The sequence below is a fragment of the Heterodontus francisci genome, chromosome 5 (assembly GCF_036365525.1).
Source record: "Heterodontus francisci isolate sHetFra1 chromosome 5, sHetFra1.hap1, whole genome shotgun sequence".
NCBI classification, from domain to species: domain Eukaryota; kingdom Metazoa; phylum Chordata; class Chondrichthyes; order Heterodontiformes; family Heterodontidae; genus Heterodontus; species Heterodontus francisci.
The window spans coordinates 116,683,447-116,699,237 of record NC_090375.1 but is presented as its reverse complement, the minus strand read 5'-3'; the positions used below and the strand labels follow the sequence as shown (position 1 = coordinate 116,699,237).

At 44.5% G+C, this 15,791-nt stretch overlaps 1 protein-coding gene across 3 annotated transcripts in view; it reads right to left on the bottom strand.

The window, feature by feature from the left end:
- The window catches only part of prex2 (phosphatidylinositol-3,4,5-trisphosphate-dependent Rac exchange factor 2), a 638,971-nt gene that overhangs the window by 433,111 nt on the left and 190,069 nt on the right, over positions 1-15,791 (bottom strand). For all 3 annotated transcript variants that reach the window (XM_068030918.1, XM_068030919.1, XM_068030920.1), the window contains exons 7-8: positions 9,234-9,367; positions 1,058-1,170 (exon numbers count right to left, since the gene is read on the bottom strand). In XM_068030918.1, the coding sequence (XP_067887019.1) occupies positions 1,058-1,170; positions 9,234-9,367 (247 nt within the window). The remainder of the gene's footprint in view (positions 1-1,057; positions 1,171-9,233; positions 9,368-15,791) is intronic.

Here is a 15,791-nt window from a genome sequence, read left to right as displayed (position 1 = left end):
AACTTTAGTTAGGCTATACTTAGAATATTGCGTGCAATTCTGGTCGCCACACTACCAGAAGGATGTGGAGGCTTTGGAGAGGGTACAGAAGAGGTTTACCAGGATGTTGCCTGGTCTGGAGGGCATTAGCTATGAGGAGAGGTTGTAAAACCCAGATTGTTTTCACTGGAACGACGGAGGTGGAGGGGCGACATGATAGAGGTTTACAAAGTTATGAGCGGCATGGATAGAGTGGATAGTCAGAAGCTCTTTCCCAGGGTGGAAGAGTCAGTTACTAGGGGACATAGGTTTAAGGTGCGAGGGGCAAGGTTTAGAGGGGATGTGCGAGGCAAGTTTTTTACACAAGGGTGGTGAGTGCCTGGAACTTGCTGCCAGGGGAGATGGTGGAAGCAGATACAATAGCGACGCTTAAGAGACATCTTGACAAATACATGAATAGGAAGGGAATAGAGGGATATGGGCCCCGGAAGTGCAGAAGGTGTTAGTTTAGGCAGGCATCAAGATTGGCGCAGGCTTGGAGGGCCGAATGGCCTGTTCCTGTGCTGTTCTTTGTTCTTTGAGTGGCCATTCAGCTAATTGGCTGGTTATATAGTATACAATGTATTCCTCATACTTTCAGCTTTTCCCTAATGGAAAATTAGCCCTCCCAGCAAAGAGCTTCACTCAACAGGAGCACAGGACAGGAATGCAGGCATGAAGCTCACAATTTCCCACCGTTTAAAATTGGATGAAAAGCATGGCAGAATACCTAAGCTCCTGATACCTGCTCCTGTTACCAGAAAGTTTAATTGTGAAAATTTACCTGAATATTTCTTCATCGGTGCATGGATTTTCTAGCTCAATACTCAATGCCATGTAAACTGTTTAATTAGCAATTCAACAATATTGAATAAGCATTTAAAATGAATATATTTGCTATGTGTAGAAACAAATTATTTCATTTGATTAAGTTGATAGTCCCACAACGGACATATTCTTTTTACTTCGGGACATTTTGAATCCATCACATAAATATAAACTTTTTAACAGCACTTTTGTCAATTCAGAAAATAAATACCTGTTCCATCATCCACATTTTCCACTTCCATGACCTCTGTATTTATTCTGCCACGAAAAAGATATCGGTGTCCATCAGCCACTTTCTTCGGATGTGAGGTGTTTTTTAATCGCCTGAAAATTCAGTGATAGTGTCCATTATTAATTTAGGTCAGAAACCTAGGTTAATCTTTCTCACTGAGTGCATTCCAATCATATTACAAAGTGAGTTCATGGAGTCTTAATTTAATTCCGAGATATCATGACTACACCATCTTAATTTGTTACTAAATATAAGAATTAATTTATATATAGGAAGAGAATTTAATCTGAACAGTTGTTTTTGGAGATTATGATGTTATGAATGCGATATGGACATTATAGGAGGTTAGTGCACTGCCCTTTCACTAATGGAACTTTCATCTGAATCTAACCCATGAGATAGGATGGAAATTGTCGTTGCCTGATGGTTATCACAGATCCTAAGTAAATTTGGATAATGCAAACTCACTCTAATTCCCAGTAGCCAGGAGTAAACCACAAAATTGTGCATAAATCAGAAATGGCTTTGCAATTTCACTTGGACACTGCATGGCTAATATGTACTGCCTGGCTGGAGTGGGTGGCCCTTCGCCATCAGAAATCTGGTTAAAATAACGGGGTCGGGAACTCTTCAAGAAAGTGGTGTGACTGTCATTTTAATGACCCATCCGGCTGATGTGTGTTGGGTTAAAATGTGAGTTGGGTTAAAATCAGGGCTTATGTGTCAAATGACCAACATTGTATCTAACCACGTAGCCTCAGAGTAAAGTAGGTTAATAGTACATTAGTCTCACAGTGTTCATGGTGTATTATTGCAACTTGTATCAAAATTAGTAAATTAGAAAACAACCACAAAAAAGTTCAGTATACAGGAAAAGTTTGATTATGATCGTAGTCCACATCTTTGACCAATGTAAATCTCTATCATTACATGCACTAAACATACTTCTTGGAGATAACTGCAGAGTAACAGAGTCTGGTTACTTTTCTGCGCGTTTTCAAATACATACCTTTTACTCAGATTCCCATTATTGGGATATTGTTTAAATAATGAAAAGTTTTTAAATCAAACTTAAATCAACAGAGAATGCTGAACTATAAAATTAAACAAACACAGCTTGAATTTTTTGAACTTCAAATAAATGCATTGCATACGCAATGTATCATCAGCTATACTTATGAAAAAACAATTACAGGACAAAATACTCAATTTGACTTCTAGTTGCTGCAAATGATATTTGAAAGCACCAGTATGATACAAACTTACTTCCAACACCATACAGCATATTAAACAGAATATATGCTACACCTTTTAGGACAGTTTCATAACAATAAATAAATGTTAAAAACATTAACGTTATCTTGCAGGCATTGCTTGCAGATGAAATGATAAAAGGTGAAGAAAGAAAGAGGCTTTTATTGTTTTTCCCTGAGATATATAGTGTATATGTGGACAGTGTTACGACCAGGTGAGAAAGTGGTCCAGGGTTCCCTTTCAGCCTTCACCTGGTCTTACTGTAACAGGGTTTAATTTTAAGCACAACATGTTTTTTTAGCTCCACCTTGGTGAATCCTTGTTCAACGCTTTCCAATTGTAAGGCAAAGAAACCAGCACAAATAGGCTTTCTTAGATTTAAAGAAGAGAAGTTGAAATTTATTAAACTTAAACTCTAATTCGGAGAATGCCTAAGGATACACGATGCGCCCATGCTAACATACATACGCAATACACACATGCAAATAGAGACAGAAAGGAGAAGGAAAAAAAAGGGGAAAGTTTAAGGCAATATCTGAAGAGTTTTTGCGACGGTTCTTCAAGCTCACTGTAGAGTCCTTGATTGTAGGTAGATCTTTCTTTTCGTTGGGGCCCAGTATTCTTCTTAAACCTTGTTCACTGTAGGAGACTTTTCTCTCTTGGGGTTCATATGGCTTCAGTGGATTCAGAGGCTTGTGAGAAAGAGATGGGAGCAGGCAGACAGGAGAGGTTTTGGTGAGCCAGCCAGGAGAGATCTTCTCAGTCCAGGAGCATTCTGCTTTCTGCCCAAACTGTTTGTACAAATTCAGAAACTCCCCAGGTCGCCCAGCAGGTTAGTCATGTGACTAGCTGGTTTGACCATGTCCGTTTGTGTATTCAGCCATATTAACAGTCAACCTGGAACATGAGCTCCCCCACCTTCAACGTCTGGTGATCAAAAGTCCATTGTGAGTTGAATGTGTCAGGGAATGGCTGTTTTGTCCTTCCAAACACTGTCTGTTAATATGCAAATATCTTTCCAGGAGAGCAGCGGACCTGTGGGAAGAATACGGAGCGAGGAGCAGATAAATAGAGCCTGGGGATCGCAGCCTAGAGAACTTACCTTCTGGGAGAGCAGCAGAGGAGAGTCTAGGAACGCTGGAGTTTGAAAACAAAGTGATGAGTGATGTCACAGGAAAGCTGCAAGGTGATTGGTTGGTGAGTAACTGCTGTTAGGGAGTATCAGTAAATAGCTGAGTTAGTAACTTAAGTAAAGAGAAAGGTAAGGTCTACAGTTTTTCTATATAGTAAACAATGTTTTTTTGGGGAATCAAAGTCCCGAGTGTAAATAATCTCCAACTTGTGAGAAATTTAAGGGAGTTTAAGGGTAAATCATGGCAGGGCAGCTCGGCAGCATGGTCTTCTCCCCCTGTGCAATGTAGCAAGTCAGGGACACTTCCAGTGTCTAGGGCGAACACGTGTGCAGGAAGTGTCTCCAGCTGCAGCTACTTGAAATCTGTGTTTTGGATCTGGAGCAGCGGCTGGGGACACTGTGGAGCATCCGTGAGGCTGATATCATCGTGGATAGCACATATAGGGAGGTGGTCACACCTCAGGTAAAGAATGCTCAGGCAGAAAGGGAATGGGTGACCGGCAGGCAGATTAGAAGAACTAGGCAGATAGTGCAGGAGTCCCCTGGGTCCATCTCCCTCTCTAACAGATTTTCCACTTTGGATACTGTTGGGGGAGATAGCTTCTCAGGGGAATGCAGCAAAAGCCAAGTCTGTGGCACCACGGGTGGCTCAGCTGCACAGGAGGGGAGGAAAAGGAGTGGGAGAGCTATAATGATAGGGGGTTCTATCGTAAGGGGTACAGATAGGCGTTTCTGTGGCTGCAAACGTGACTCCAAGATGGTATGTTGCCTCCCTGATGCTAAGGTCAAGGATGTTACAGAGCGGCTGCAGAACATTCTGAAGGGGGAGGGTGAACGGTTAGAGGTCATGGTTCACATTGGTACCAACGACATAGGTAGACAGAGAAATGAGGTCCTGCAACAAGACTTTATGGAGCTAGATAGCATATTAAAAAGCTGGACCTCAAAGGTTGTTATCTCTGGATTACTCCCGGTGCCATGTGCTAGTGAGTGTAGGAATAGGAGAATAGAGCAGATGAATGCATGGCTGAGGAGATGGTGCAGGAGGGAGGGCTTTAGTTTCTGCCGAAGGTGAGACCTGTGCAAGTCGGACGGGTTGCACCTGAACTGGAAGGGGACCAACATCCTTGCAGGGAGATTTGCTAGTGCTGTTAGTGGGGGCAGTTTAAAGTAATTTGGTAGGGGGATGGGATACAGAGTGGAGGTACAGTAAGGGGTGATGCACAGCCAAATATAGAAGAGAAACTAAGTCAGTCTGGAAGGCAGAGCAAATATAGACCTGTTAAGGCACAAGTGAAGAATGCAAGGAGTCTTAAAAGTAAGGCAGATGAATTGAGGGCATTGATTAACACATGGGAATATGATAATATTGCTATCACAGAGACTTGGTTGAGGGAAGGGCAGGATTGGCAGCTCAATATTCCAGGGTATAGAATCTTCAGGCGTGAGGGGGGGTGGGGGGGGGAGTAAAAGAGGAGGTGGCATTGCATTATTGATCAAGGAGTTAATTACTGCAGTAAGGAGGGATGATACCTTACAGGGTTCCTCAAATGAGGCCCTATGGGTAGAACTTAAAAACAAAAAGGGGGCAATCACTTGGCTGGGAGTGTACTACAGGCTTCCAAACAGTCAGGGAGAGATAGGGGAGCAGATATGTTGGCAAATCTCAGAAAGGTGTAAAAATAATAGGGTAATTACTGTAGGGGACTTCAACTTCCCCAATATCAACTGGGATAGTCTTAGTGCAAAAGGCTTAAAGGGGGCAGGATTCTTAAAGTGCATACGGAGAGCTTTTTGAGCCAACACATAGAAAGTCCAACAAGGGAAGGGGCGGTACTGGACCTAATCTTAGGGAATGAAGCCGGACAAGTAGTAGAAGTGTCAATGGGGGAGCATTTCGGGGATAGTGACCATAACTGTAAGATTTAAGGTAGTTATGGAAATGGACAAACGGGGAAAACAACGGAGGCCCTAGAGGAGTATAGAAAATGTAGGGGGGGGGTGGGGGGTGGGGTTCTTAAAAAGTAATTAGGAGAGCGAAGCGGGGACATGAAAAAACATTGGCGGGCAAGATAAAGGAAAATCTCAAGGTATTTTATAAGGATATTAAGGGCAAAAGGATAAGCGGGGAAAGAGTAGGGCCCAAAGTGGTAACCTGTGTGTGGAGCCGGAGGACACAGGTAAGGTTTTAAATGATTACTTTTCATCTGTGTTCACTATGGAGAAGGACAATGTAGGTGTAGAGATCAGGGAAGTGGATTGTGATATACTTGAACAAATTAGCATTGAAAGGGAGGAAGAATTGGCTGTTTTAGCGGTCTTAAAAGTGGATAAATCCGCAGGCCCAGATGAGATGTATCCCAGGCTGCTATGTGAGGCAAGGGAGGAGATTGCAGCGGCTCTGACACAAATTTTCAAATCCTCTCTGGCCACAGGAGAGGTGCCAGAGGACTGGAGGACAGCGAATGTGGTACCATTATTCAAAAAGGGTAGTAGGGATAAACCAGGTAATTACAGGCCGATGAGTCTAACATCAGTGGTCGAGAAACTGTTGGAAAAAATTCTGAGAGACAGGGATTAATCAGAGATAGTCAGCACGGCTTTGTCAAGGGGAGATCATGTCTAAAAAATTTGATTGAATTTTTCGAAGAGGTGACTAGGTGTGTAAATGAGGGTAAAGCAGTTGATGTAGTCTACATGGACTTCAGTAAGACTTTTGATAAGGTCCCGCATGGAAGATTGGTCAAAAAGGTAAGAGCCCATGGGATCAAGGGCAATTTGGCATATTGGATCCAAAATTGTCTTAGAGGCAGGAGACAGAGAGTGATGGTCGAGGGTTGTTTTTGAGATTGAAAGCCTGTGACCAGTGGTGTACCGCAGGGATAGGTGCTGCGACCCTTGCTGTTTGTAGTGTACATTAATGATTTAGACGTGAATATAGGAAGTATGATCAGTATTTTTCGCAGATGACACGAAAATTGGTAGTGTCGTAAATAGTGAGGAGGAAAGCCTTAGATTACAGGACGATATAGATGGGCTGGTAAGATGGGCAGAGCAGTGGCAAATGGAATTTAATCCTGAGAAGTGTGAGCTAATACATTTTGAGAGGACTAACAAGGCAAGGGAATATACAATGGATGGTAGGATGCTAGGAAGTACAGAGGGCCAGAGGAACCTTGGTGTACTTGTCCATAGATCACTGAAGGCAGTAGCACAAGTGGATAAGGTGGTTAAGAATGCATATGGGATACTTGCCTTTGTTAGCTGAGGCACAGAATATAAGAGCAGGGAGGTTATGATGGAGCTGTATAAAACGCTAGTTAGGCCACAGCTGGAGTGCTGTGTACAGTTCTGGTCGCCACACAATAGGAAGGATGTGATTGCACTGGAGATGGTGTAGAGGAGATTCACCAGGATGTTGCCTGGGCTGGAGCATTTCAGCTATGAAGAGAGACTGGATAGGCTAGGGTTGCTTTCCTTAGAGCAGAGAAGGGACCTGATTGCCCCTCATAATTATGTATATTTCATAGATAGGGTAGATAGGAAGAAACATCTTCCCTTAGCAGAGGTGTCAATAACCAGGGAGTATAGATTTAAGGTAAGGGGCAGGAGATTTAGAGGGGATTTGAGGAAAAAAATTTCACCCAGAGGGTGGTTGGAATCTGGAACACACTGCCTGAAGGGGTGGTAGAGGCAGGAACCCTCACAGCATTTAAGAAGTATTTAGATGAGCACTTGAAATGCCATAGCATACAAGGCTACGGGCCAAGTGGTGGAAAATGGGATTAAAATAGATAGGTGCTTGATGGCTGGCACGGACAACATGGGCCGAAGGCCCTGTTTCTGTGCTGTATAACTCTATGACTCTAAGATGTGGCATTTTTTTTTAAAGCAAGTCTTTTCTTCATTTCAACAACAGTTTGAAATTTAATGTCCATGTGACAGAATTAATATGCCTCATGCTTGGCATTTGGGGACCTGCAAGGCAACAGAAATATTGTTAGTATCTAATCTCAACGGGGACTCCACAGTTGAATTTTCGGCATTGCTGTGGAATATTGTATAAGTCAGCAGCTAGCAATTCCAGTTATGCAACTGTAAACTGTAAGCATAACAACTCCTAAAAGAAAGACTTGCAATAATATAGTTCTTTTGATAACCTCAGGATGTCCCAAAGCACTTTACAGCCAATGAAGTACTTTTTGAAGTGTAGTCACTGCTGTACTTTAGGAAATGGAGCAGCAAGGTCCAACAAGCAGCAATTTGATAATGATCAGAAAATCTGTTTTAGGTGTTGGATGAGGGATCATTATTAGTCAGGCCACCAGGGAGGATTTTCCTGCTCTTCTACGAATAGCGCAATGGGATCTTGTATGTCCAGCTGAGAGCACAGACAGGGCCTCCATTTAATGTCTCATCCGAAAGATGGCACATCCAACAGTGCAGCACTCTCTCAGTACTACACTCCCTCAGTACTGAACTGAGTGTCAGCCTAGATTTTGTGCTCAAGTCTCTGGAGTGGGACTTTCACTTCAAATCTTCTGACTCAAAGGCGAGAGATACTGAGCCATGGCTGATACTTGTGGAAGATGACAAAGGACAAAGTCTTGGGTAGAAACAAGTCTCAGAGAAAACTGAATTCGAGGACCCCCATACACATATGGGCCTCTAGAAAGAGATGGTAAAGTAACAATGTGAAATACCACAAAGGGAAATATATGAGTAATTTTCATGAAATACAATTTGTTCACAGATTTGCTATGTATTCAGTTGGATCTGAAATAAAAATAATGAGGAGCCATGTTGTAAAAATTAATTTAGTTATGTGATTGGCTGGCATTGAAACCTAGCTTTTTTGTGATCCTTACTTCAGCAAATTAATATATTTAAGTTTCTTATTTGAACTGATGAGAAAAGTGTAACATTTTTATTTTCCTGCTTTAGACAAATTTAATGTGTTACCTTACAGATTCAATATGTGATGCAGGATGATCAAAACTTCAAATTAAACATGTAGATGATGCATCTCAAGAAATCTAACTTTGGAAGAGCTACTTTACAAAGTATGTCAAAGCCATGGATGAGGTATAGAAGAAATTCGCTAAGGTGATGCTTTTGTTGTAAAGAGTGACGAGAGAAACTGAGGCTTCTGCTGTCAAAGGGAGCCAATCTAACAGCTGTTCAAAGTTATAGGGAGTTTTGATAAGACCAATAGAGAAGTCACCGATCAGTGAGCTGGTAATTATTGGGTATAAATTTAAGGTCTTTACCAAAAAAATGAAGGGACAAATTTTAAGATTTTTTAATAAATAGGGTCGTCAGAACATAAAATGCCTCATTAAAGGTACTGGTGGAAGCAGAATCCATAATAGTTTTTAAAGCTCCCATAAATTCGATTGTGATGAGCAGGGCAGGCATTGGTCCTGCCCCCCGACCCCCAGGATCCGAAAGTGGTAGCTGCAACCTAAAAAAAATTTCAAACCCTTTCTGTAAAGCCAGGAGAAACAGGGATACTCCCATGACTCCACAGTCACTGCCGTTCTTCCCCAACCCACCCCCAACTCCTATTGCCCACTCCAGCACCCTTTTGGAACTTACCTTCGAGTCGCTTCCACAATGTATTCCACTACTGTGAACCATTTCACCTGGTAACCCAATCGAAGACTAGCAAATCTTACACAGGACAGCCATTCTTAACATATGCATCCCCTGTGAAGTATAGATCACTTCAAAGCATTTCCAGATCATAAATAAAGAAGCTACACCCACCTATGCTTCTTTTTGCAGTATACCAACAAGTTATCAAAGAGGAAGAAAACTCGTTCCTGGATGTTTCCAGCTGAAATTTTCAGTAAGACCCCTTGCATCAGCATTTCAGTGCATGAATCTGTTATGTTGGAACCCTAAAAAAAAGAAATTAAAATAATAATGACTCTCAGCAGCACTGAAAGTCTATTAAAAAAGTATACTTCTTCAGTCTTGGTTGCATTCTAAAAACAATCTCCTCCATTAGTTACAAAATCATATTTATGTTTTTATTTTAAATAAAACTTAAAGTGGGAAAATTTGCAGAGATTCTCTTGTTGCTCTGCCATAACTTTAGCAGAAAAGCCAGGAAAATCCATGAAAAATAGCGTAGACATTATGGGCAGGACTTTACAGGTCCCCTCAAAGGCGGGATTGAACGTGTGGGGAGCACAGAGTATTGCGACAGGTGGCGGGGCGGAGATAGGCCAACGACGGTCTTCCCACACAGAGGCCAACGGAGGCCCTTAAGTAGCCTATAAACAGGCAATTAAGGGCCTCTTTTCTCCACCACTGTGATCTTACCAGCAGCGGGGGTGGGGGGACCTCCACCACGCAGGGAGGATATCTTGTATAACGAAACACCCTCCCTGTGGGCTTGGTGGGGAGGGGGGGGTTCTCGCCTCTATGGACAATTTGTGGCCCATGGAGGACCCCCACTTGGAACAACTTTACCCCCCTGGGAACCCTTACCCTACCAGAGAGAAAACAGAAAATAGGAACAAACAGGTCATTTTCAGGATGGCAGGGCACTTACAATCTACATCAATGACATAGATGAGAACACAAAGCTAGGTGGAAAAGTAAGCTGTGACGAGGACACAAAGGCTGCAAAGGGATATGTGCCAGTTAAGTGATAAGGCAAGGAGATGGCAGATGGAGTATAACGCGGGTATGTGTGAAATTATTCTTTCTGGTAGGAAGAATGGGAAAACAATTTTTTTTTAAAAGGTGAGAGACGAGTAAATGTTGGGGTTCAGAGAGATTTAAATGCCCTTGTACATGAAACAGAGCAATTAAAATGCAGGTACAGCAATTAGGAAGGCAAATACTATGTTATCACAAGGGGGTTGCAATATGAGTAATGGGCAGAGAAATTTGTTCTCATATGCCAATTATCTAGAGCAGGCAGCATCATAGCTGTGCAGGTTTCTTCAATTATATCAATGAGGAAACCCACACAAATTGCACAGGTGACAGTCCATGGCACTGCCTGCCCCTGGGGAAATCGCTTGAAGCTGTACTATGTGAACAAATTTCACCCCCAGGAAGTCTTGGTGCAATTATACAGGGCTTTAGTGATACCACACCAGGAGAACTGTGTAAAGTTTTGCTCTCCTTATCCAATGAAAAATTATTTGCCTGAGAGTGAGTGCAATGACAGTTCACTAGACTGAATCCTGGGATGAGAGGTTTTTTCTATGAGAAGAGATTGAATAGAATGGGATTATATATTTTTTTATTCATTCATGGGATGTGGGCATCGCAGGCCAGGCCAGCATTTATTGCCCATACCTAATTGCCCTTGAACTGAGTGGCTTGCTTGGCCATTTCGAGGGCATGTAAGAGTCAACTTCCCTGGAGAACATTAGTGAACCAGATGGGTTTTTACAACAATCGACAATGGTTTCATGGCCATCATTAGACTAGCTTTTAATTCCAGATTTATTAATTGAATTCAAATTCCACCTTCTGCTGTGGTGGGATTCGAACCCATGTCCCCAGAGCAATACATGGGTCTCTGGGTTACTAGTCCAGTGACAATACCAGTACGCCACCGCCTCCCCCGTTATATTCTCTGGAGTTTAGAAGAATGAGAAGTGATCTCATTGAAACATATAGCATTTTTAGAGGGCTTGACAGGTTAGATGCTGAGAGGCTGTAGAGTCTAGAATTAGGAGTCATAGTCTCAGGTCTGAAATTAGGAGAAATTTCTTGACTCAGAGGTTTGTGAATCTTAGTAATTCTCTACCCCAGAGCGCTGTGGGTGCTCAGTTGTAGAGTATATTCAAGACTGAGGTCGTTAGAGTTTTGGGTACTAACAGAATCAAGGGATATAGAGATAAGGCAGGAAAGTGGAATTGATGGAGAAGTTCATCCATGATCTTATTGAATGGTGGAGCAGGCTTGAAGAGCTGTCTGATCTATGTCTGCTTTTATTTCTTCCACAGCTAAGAGGCACATGCAGCTTCAGCCAAGAAGAAACAATGGTTTTCTAGAACGATCTCATGTAGCCTTGTTTGTGATATCAGGAGGTGGAATATCCTTCACAAATTTATTTGATCACATCTTGCTATTTATAATGTCATGCCCACTTCAGGTAGTTATGATTCAAAACATCTGCTGCATGTACCTCTGTACCTTGGTGGTATTCTATTGCCTAATTGTATTTTGTAACTTAAGTAATATTCTCTGACATCTTGATAAAGTTTCATGAAATGGCTTTTCATAACTATCTAAAAGTTTACAGCCACTTTCCACCACAAAATTTCCAACTTACATATATTGCACTGAAATACTACAGCTTCAAGTTCTTTCCCTGTTTACAGATCTGTATTGAGTTGATATAAATGCATGTGAGGTGTAGCCTATGGAATGAGTGCACTGTTAATGAGTGCACTGCTCATTCTTAAACACTAACCTTTGGTCATGGCATAATATTTCAGCTCTGGAGTTTCTGACACCAGGCATTGCACTCTTGTAAACTCCCAACATGCTCATCAGTCCAATGATATACTAAGTCTTTTTCAAATGGTTTTCTTTGCTATTTTTTACATCTGACAAATTAAGCTGGAACTTGCCTAAATACTTTATCATGTACTGTTCCAAGACTTTCTTCATGTGTTTGTTTGCTTCCCCCTCTTGGGATCAACTTTGAGTTCTGCTGTAAAGGTTCATCATATGGCACCAATTTCTTGTACTTCAAACTAACATGCAATCCAAACAGAGCTTCACATTGTGTTCTCTTACTCACTACAGGATTTTTTGCAACCTTTGATATGTTTCTGTTCATTCCCTCCCCAAATCAGGCTATCTAATTACTTCCACTCATTTAATATCATCTAGCATCTGTGATACTACATAAAGGACACTCTGGAATATGCATATCAGCCAAAGGATCATTAAAGATGCATGACTTTGACGAGGCTTCATCCAGTTCTACATATCAGTAGCCACAATATGCATCAAGGGTGCTAAAGATGTTGCTGTTAACCATATTACTTCCCCGACAATCTATATTGCATAATCTTCTCTTTCTATAGTGTTATTTAAACATTTAGAGCTGAATTGTCAGATCCCACAGGGGACAGGAACAGAGGCAGGTGGGGGGACAATAATACCGGCACTGGCTGGCGTGCTGGGTTCCCAATGCCATTCCTGACACCGCCGAGTTTCACCAAGGCAGAGGCAAGGCAACCCGAGATCCAGTCCAATCCATTAACCACGACAATTAATATTGTTAAAGAGCTCATTGAGAGCTCATTTAGAGGCATGTTCTGGTTTTGACAGGGGTGCATGGGCTGCATGTGCTATCTGGGACAAACTAGGTGAATGGAGGCGGATACACAGCGAGAAGCCAGTCATGGTGCCGCAGGGAATTAGGTGGGCTTCACGAAAGGGCGAACAGCACAGAGGGGGACTCAGCCACAGGCACACAAGTGCAATCTACTCAGTGCAGGTTGTGGGAGAATGGTAAGTAAGTGCTCGGGCAGTGCAGGGGTTGTCACCTTCCTGGTATCCCAGGTCCATAAGAGGAGGGGGCAAGGCTACCAAACACAGTTGGGGACCACCTGAGCACAGGAAGGCAGTGGCTGGCAATGGGGGCATGAATCTCAGATTTTGGGTCCAGTGGTGATGAGCAGCAACACCCTCCATAGGAAGAGCAGAGCCCTGGGCATCAGGAGGGCACAGGAGAGGGATGAGGGGCAGGAAGGGCAGAGAGGCCATACCCTCAGCATGGGATTTACTGGTGAAGGAGCTACCTTGAGATAACCGAGAACGAATGCTGCAGGAGACTGCGACTCTCCAGGAAGATGGTCACAGACATCTGTGCCTTTGTCGTTGAAGATCAAAAACCTCGCAGCTCTGATTGCCATATCCTGCCAGTAGCGGTCAAAGTCACTATGGCCTTTAACCTCTTCACATCTGCTTCCTTCCAAGGATCAGCTGCAGACCTTGATAGCATCTCGCAAACTGCTGCACACCACTGCATCTCGCACATCACTGATGCCCTGTTCGCTAGAGCTGCACAGTACATTCAATTCCAGACAGGCACGGCCTTGCAAGCACAGAGGGCAGTAGGTTTCGCTGCCATCGCTGGATTCTCCCAGGTGTGGGGCATCACTGATTGCAGCCATTTGGCCATCAAGGAACCCAGTGACAGCCAGTGAGATTCATCAACAGGAAGGGCTTCCACTCCATCAACACTCAGCTGCTCTGTGACCCCCAACAAGAGCTTCCTGCCTGTGTGTGCTCACTTTCCTGGCAGCTGCCAAGACTCTTTCATCCTCTGGCAGTCCATGCTGCCGCAGCTCTACACTCAATCCCCAAATTCCATGGATGGATTCGAGGGAATAAGGGATATCCCTTGAAAAGATGGCTTCTCACCCCACTACGAGAGCCTGAGACACAGGCACAGTCACAATATAACTGAAGCCATTTGCTCACTAGGAAAACCATTGAGCAGGCCATCAGCCTTCTGAAGATGCATTTCTGGTGCCTGGACCGGTTGGGTCACACCCTACAATACACTCCTGCAAGGGGCTCATTCATTGTAGTCGTGTGCTGCACTTGCCATAACATGGCCCTCCAGAGAAGCATGGACTTGAAGAGGGTGAGGCCCTGGAACTACACAGTTCATTGGAGGAAGAACAGGAGCAGAATGTGGGAGAGGAGGAGGCAGAAGGGGAGGATACAGAACACCAAGGTGCCATGGCCACACACGGAGGTGGCCGGGCCCAGTGCATGGCTCAAGGGACTCGTAAGGATGCCATTAACATCAGCAATCATCTGACTCAGGTTAATTTCAGCTTAGCCCCTCTGACCCAGGAGGAATGGCATGGCGGAGAAGTCACTCTCAGCTGCCTATACTAACACTTCCATTAAAGACGAAGGCACAGCCTGGAACATGTAAACTCTTACTGGTAATGAAGGATGCACATCTGCCCAGAGATTTCCCCATCGCCGTGGATGGACCCTTGCTCACCTTCACCACTTAATACCTCTTTTCTTGTCCCGCCACCAATAAAAGGATGCTCACGCGTCTGGCTTCATGTATCAATATTTACGTGGTGCTCATAAAGGCAAACAATGCACAGTTACAGGTAGAAGACACCTCAGTGACCCACTCAGTACTCTGTCTGATACGATGGCCCCCGCTCTTGACCACTTGTTTGCAATTCTCCCCTTGTGGCCTTGGAGGAGGTGGTGGCAACCTACTCATTTGTCTCTGCCTGTGTGGCAGTCATCCTCGTGATGCAGGTGCCAGTGGGAACATCATTGCACGGCAGCCTCCATCACAGGGCCCTGCTGCACAGATACTCCCTGTGTCGGATGGGCCAAGGAGGCTGAAGATGATGAGAAATGGCACCCTTTTCCTCCTCGGTGACATCCTCAGCCCTTGGCTGGTGCTCCGGATGGCTGCAGGGAGCACCAGCTAGGGCACAACTGGCATCCCCTCCAAGCATCTCTGCATCAACAGCGCCACTGACCAGTCAAGGACACATAAGCCAGAATTTTAGCTTAAGCGGACGGCAGTTCGCCACTGATGTAAAAGTCGGTAGCGAACCCGCTACCGCCTAACCCGGGGATCCGTCCCGCATTTTATGGGTCCCCGGGCTTTAACTGTCCGGAGGTGGAACTCCACCCACTTGAGGGAGGAAGTCCAGCCTCATTGAGCTGCCAGCCAATCGTCGGGCTGCCAGCTCTTAGTCCCAGCAGCGCTACCGGCAGCTGTGGCCACTGCTGGGACTGCAGCCCAGCCGACCAAGGAGGATGCCATGGAGCCGGGATCTAAGGTAGGTTTTGGATGCCTCACAAGGGTGATCAGTCATGCCCCGGTGAGGCAAGGGTGCTCGTTAAGGGGGAGGAGGGGGCTTCTTGGATCCCGGGGTGGGGTTGGGAGGTGAGGGCGGCCCTCATTTCGGCACCCTGTTCCCAATTGTCAGGTCACCGCCCCCCACGGTGCGGAAAGGCCAGCAGCTCTCACTGGGCGGCCTTTCACATCTACCAAACGCCCATTTGCCACTGTTTAAACACCCGTGGAGGCAGGCGAAGGCCCTTAAGTGGCCGGGAAGTGGCCACTTAAAGGCCTTGATTGGCCTGGGACTGGCAGACTGTTTCTTGCACCCCCCCCCCACCACCACCCATCCATTCCTCCAACGACCTCCATAAAGTTGGCCAGAGGCAGGAGCAGTTTGGGAAGGTCTCCCGCTCAATTTTATGCCACCCCCACCCACCATCCAGCTCGCTGGGGTGGCATAAAATTCCAGCCATAGTGTGGTATGCATCCTGTGTACATTA